The following is a 3,461-nucleotide window of genomic DNA, read 5'->3' as shown; positions in this document are numbered from 1 at the left end:
ACAGCCCTGTCAACTGAAGCACGATTGGTCCAAATATCAACAGATGTGACTTTTTGACTAATCAGAAAGCGCCTTACAGCAATCAACAAAATACACTGGAGTAAAGTACGACAACACACACACAAATCCAAGATGTCTGCGCCCATCAGCAGAAAGTGGGAGGGAAGTCATCCTAAACAAAAACGATTCTGAGGTCTCTGGTAAGGGAGATTTAGCATTGTTTTAGGCATAAAGTAAGTCTTCGCTGGGCCTCTGAAAGGGCCAGAGATGTTTTTGGGTAGATTTAAAATTCTGATTTGGCTTTAGTTCAATTCAATTTCAATTCAACTTGAACTTCAGTTCAGATATTTTTTATTTTAATTGTTATTAATATTTTTTTATTAACTCAAAAAGTCTCAATAACCATATAAATATCTTCTTACTATGACAGTGTATAAGTAATACTATAATGAGTAGGGTCTAAAATAACTTGAAACATTTTAGGAAAAGTTTCCGTATGGCGCCACCACTTTTTCATTCGAAATAAAATAATATAGTATCTAATTTACCTGATTGATAAATCCCTTTTTGTAAAAATGAGTGAGAAAGTGGTGGCGCCATACTGAAAGTTACTCCACATTTTAAGACAAGGAATCGGATCAAATTCGTTTACGTTACTCAATGTGAATGTTTCAAATTATACAGCGTAGCCTGGTGAAGTCCGCTTCTGGGAAGTCTAGCTCTAGCGTATTGGCCCTATTGGTGGGGCTATCCTAAACCATGCCATGCCTAAACGAACAATATCATGATTCATATGACGAGACACTGGTGTTTGTGTTAAAAATTAAAATATTTCAAGAAGAAATGATAGTATAATTAAGGGTTTAACCCGCCTTCATCCTGCCAAACGCCAAGAGGATGAACGGTTAAGATACGATTAAGCAATTGAACTTACTAGCTACTGTACTGGGTTGGGGTGCATTTTAACGCTTGTATTTCCAATCTGAGGTTTTGGTCAACTCATCATTGACCATAGTTGCGATAACTGCTTCACCGTCGGGAGAAGACTTGCGATATCGCAACTAGTAGAACTACATTGGCCAGTGATTACCTTTGAATGTCAATTCAGCCCAAAACAACCACCAAAACGCACCCCTAGTGCTAATTGCGATAACGTAACCCTCCTCCCACCGCTGGGAGGAGGGTTACGTTAGCGCAACTACCCTGGTACCTACTTCTAGAACTATAAGGTTCGTTCCGCTAGACAATAGCGGAACCAACCTCATACATTGTAGTTCTAGGAGTACCTGGTGCCTAGCTGTATGTCGGAAGAGAACTACATGTTTTTGATACACTTGGGGTCTATAATTCTGGATGAGCTTATCTCAAACCTCACCAGTTTGTGTATTTTTTTCTTTTCACCAGTGACATCAGTTATGGATTCGACTAATGAACAAGTGCAGTGTTGTCACTTCTGGAGCATCTAGCAGAGTCTGCTATTTCCTTGTAAAGCGACAACGGAAAACAGGTGTCACTTGGCCATGGCTTGCATTAGATGTTCAAGGTTGGTGCTAAGAGTTGGAGTTAGTGTTACATCAAGATTTCACTTAATGCCCCAAAACCATCACTCAAATTGGAGTTTGGTGTTGTCCAGTAAAGCCTACCATTCCTGTACAACAAATGCATCAGACTTAAAGTACAGATCAACATCTCTAAATTACTGCATGGATTCAAAGATTCTCAAACCCACTCTACTGGATTTGAGAAAAGGAAAGTCCCTTTCAACTATAAAAGTGGTTAGTGGCTATGGATCATTTTCTACGTCTTTGCAAAGCATCGCAAAAACTCTGGATAGCAACCGGTTTTTGCGAATACCAAGGGTGACGTTAACTGCCGGATCTGTGGCTGCAGGATCAACAACTACAACCAGAGACAAGGACAGAATGAAGCGGATGCAACAACTTCCTGAACTGAACGAGGAGGATTTGGAAGAGATGTTTGTTCGAGGGTCAGGACCGGGGGGACAGGCTACAAACAAGACCAGTAACTGTGTGGTGCTTAAACACTTACCCACAGGTATTACTCTAAAGGTACATTTCGATTTTGCATCAAGGATAAAGAATATAGTTTTTAGTTTTTACCCTTACACCGATTTGTAATAAGCGCTGTACTCTATTCTATGAAAAAAATCCACAGGCATATCATTTGTGTGGGATTCGAACCCATAACCTTTGAATTGCTAGAGCAGATGTCTTACCACAAGACCACTGAGCTAGATGGATGGCTAGCTGTTCGAATCCTTAGCAGCAGGTACAGCAACAACTAAATAGTAATGAAGAGGTTGTTGGTTTGAATCCGAGCGAGTGCTTTGCCTGTGGATTTTTTCACAGAACTTGGGAAAGTACAGAGTATAGACGATGTGACCTCTGACGTCACACGAAAACCATAACATGATTCGCGCGCATACCTTTGTGTTTTGGCAGCCAGCTAGAAAGTGTATGCAATCTTACCATGACTACGTGTCTTTTTGCCCGGCGAAACATGACGTATACAGTGTTTTTTCAACAGAGGGCGGTTTGAATGTAAACATAGGTCACATCGTCTATACACAGTGCCTAATACACATTGGTGTAAGGATAAAAACCAAAAGTAATATAGGTTAACCCAAGATACATGTAATATGTTAAAATCTATTTCTAAAATTCCTTAGTGTAAAACAAGGCAGACAGTGAAACAAATGAGGCCTTCTCTTTCTTTAACACTATATTGAGGGAGATTGATTGGCATCCTTTTCTTTGTCCAAATGTGTCTTAATCTTAATCTCTTTATTGAAGAGGATTTAAAGTAATGTATTCAATTTGAATAGGCTACCTCACTTAATAATTCATACATAGGAGGGCCAATTGTAATCCATAAATAATAAGGCAATCAACAAAAATGCAGTGCATGCCTGCACTATTTCCCAAAGCCTTTTTGGTCTAGGGTCTTTCATTCACTTGCTACGCTGTATTTATTTACGGTTTTGTAAACTTATGAAAAAACTTTCTTTTTCCTCAACAGTGTCATCAGACACGATCTGTTGTTGAAAACCAAAAAATCGCCAGAGTGCTGATGCGGGAAAGACTGGATGTGCTTTACAATGGCGAGAACAGCGCCCTCTACAAGCAGAAAAAAGCACACCTGAAGAAGATGAGCGAGAAGACACGACGCACAAAAGTGAAGCTGGAGAGACTTAAGATGATGAAGGAAAAGTTAAACGAGACAGATGAGGAAAATAAATTTTGAAGATCTTCCTTATAGTGTTTTCCAGATATATTTTAAGTTTGACCAGAAAATATGAAGTGCAAAAAACATTCAAGTTCTTTTTAAAAATGCAGGCCTGATACTTCACGGAGGCAACGGAGGCGATTGAAGGCGATTGCCTCCGTGTCCCCTGGTCATTGCCTTGGTGCCCTTGAAATGCTCCAGTACAAATTTGCTAT

The 3,461-nt window shown here is 39.7% G+C and overlaps 1 protein-coding gene across 2 annotated transcripts; it reads left to right on the top strand.

Annotated features, from left to right (window-relative positions):
- The first annotated feature begins 102 nt into the window (after positions 1-102).
- LOC139938199 (uncharacterized) lies at positions 103-3,394 on the top strand. Of its 2 annotated transcripts, none has more exons than XM_071933600.1 (3): positions 103-200; positions 1,405-2,069; positions 3,040-3,394. In XM_071933600.1, the coding sequence occupies exons 2-3, from the start codon at positions 1,521-1,523 to the stop codon at positions 3,262-3,264; spliced, it is 774 nt and encodes a 257-aa protein (XP_071789701.1). In that variant the 5' UTR covers positions 103-200; positions 1,405-1,520; the 3' UTR covers positions 3,265-3,394. The 2 variants fall into 2 exon arrangements, with proteins under 2 accessions (XP_071789701.1, XP_071789702.1); XM_071933601.1 differs by having other exon boundaries at positions 124-233.
- The last annotated feature ends 67 nt before the right edge of the window (positions 3,395-3,461 follow it).

This window comes from Asterias amurensis, chromosome 6 (assembly GCF_032118995.1).
Source record: "Asterias amurensis chromosome 6, ASM3211899v1".
In the NCBI taxonomy this organism is placed as follows: domain Eukaryota; kingdom Metazoa; phylum Echinodermata; class Asteroidea; order Forcipulatida; family Asteriidae; genus Asterias; species Asterias amurensis.
This window is presented reverse-complemented; position numbering and strand designations above follow the sequence as displayed.

Excerpts from the sequence above, each read along its gene's own strand:
- LOC139938199 (XM_071933600.1), top strand. The coding sequence starts at position 1,521 with ATGGCTTGCATTAGATGTTCAAGGTTGGTGCTAAGAGTTGGAGTTAGT. Across the intron at positions 2,070-3,039 it reads CCACAGGTATTACTCTAAAG|TGTCATCAGACACGATCTGT; the intron begins GTACATTTCGAT and ends TTTCCTCAACAG.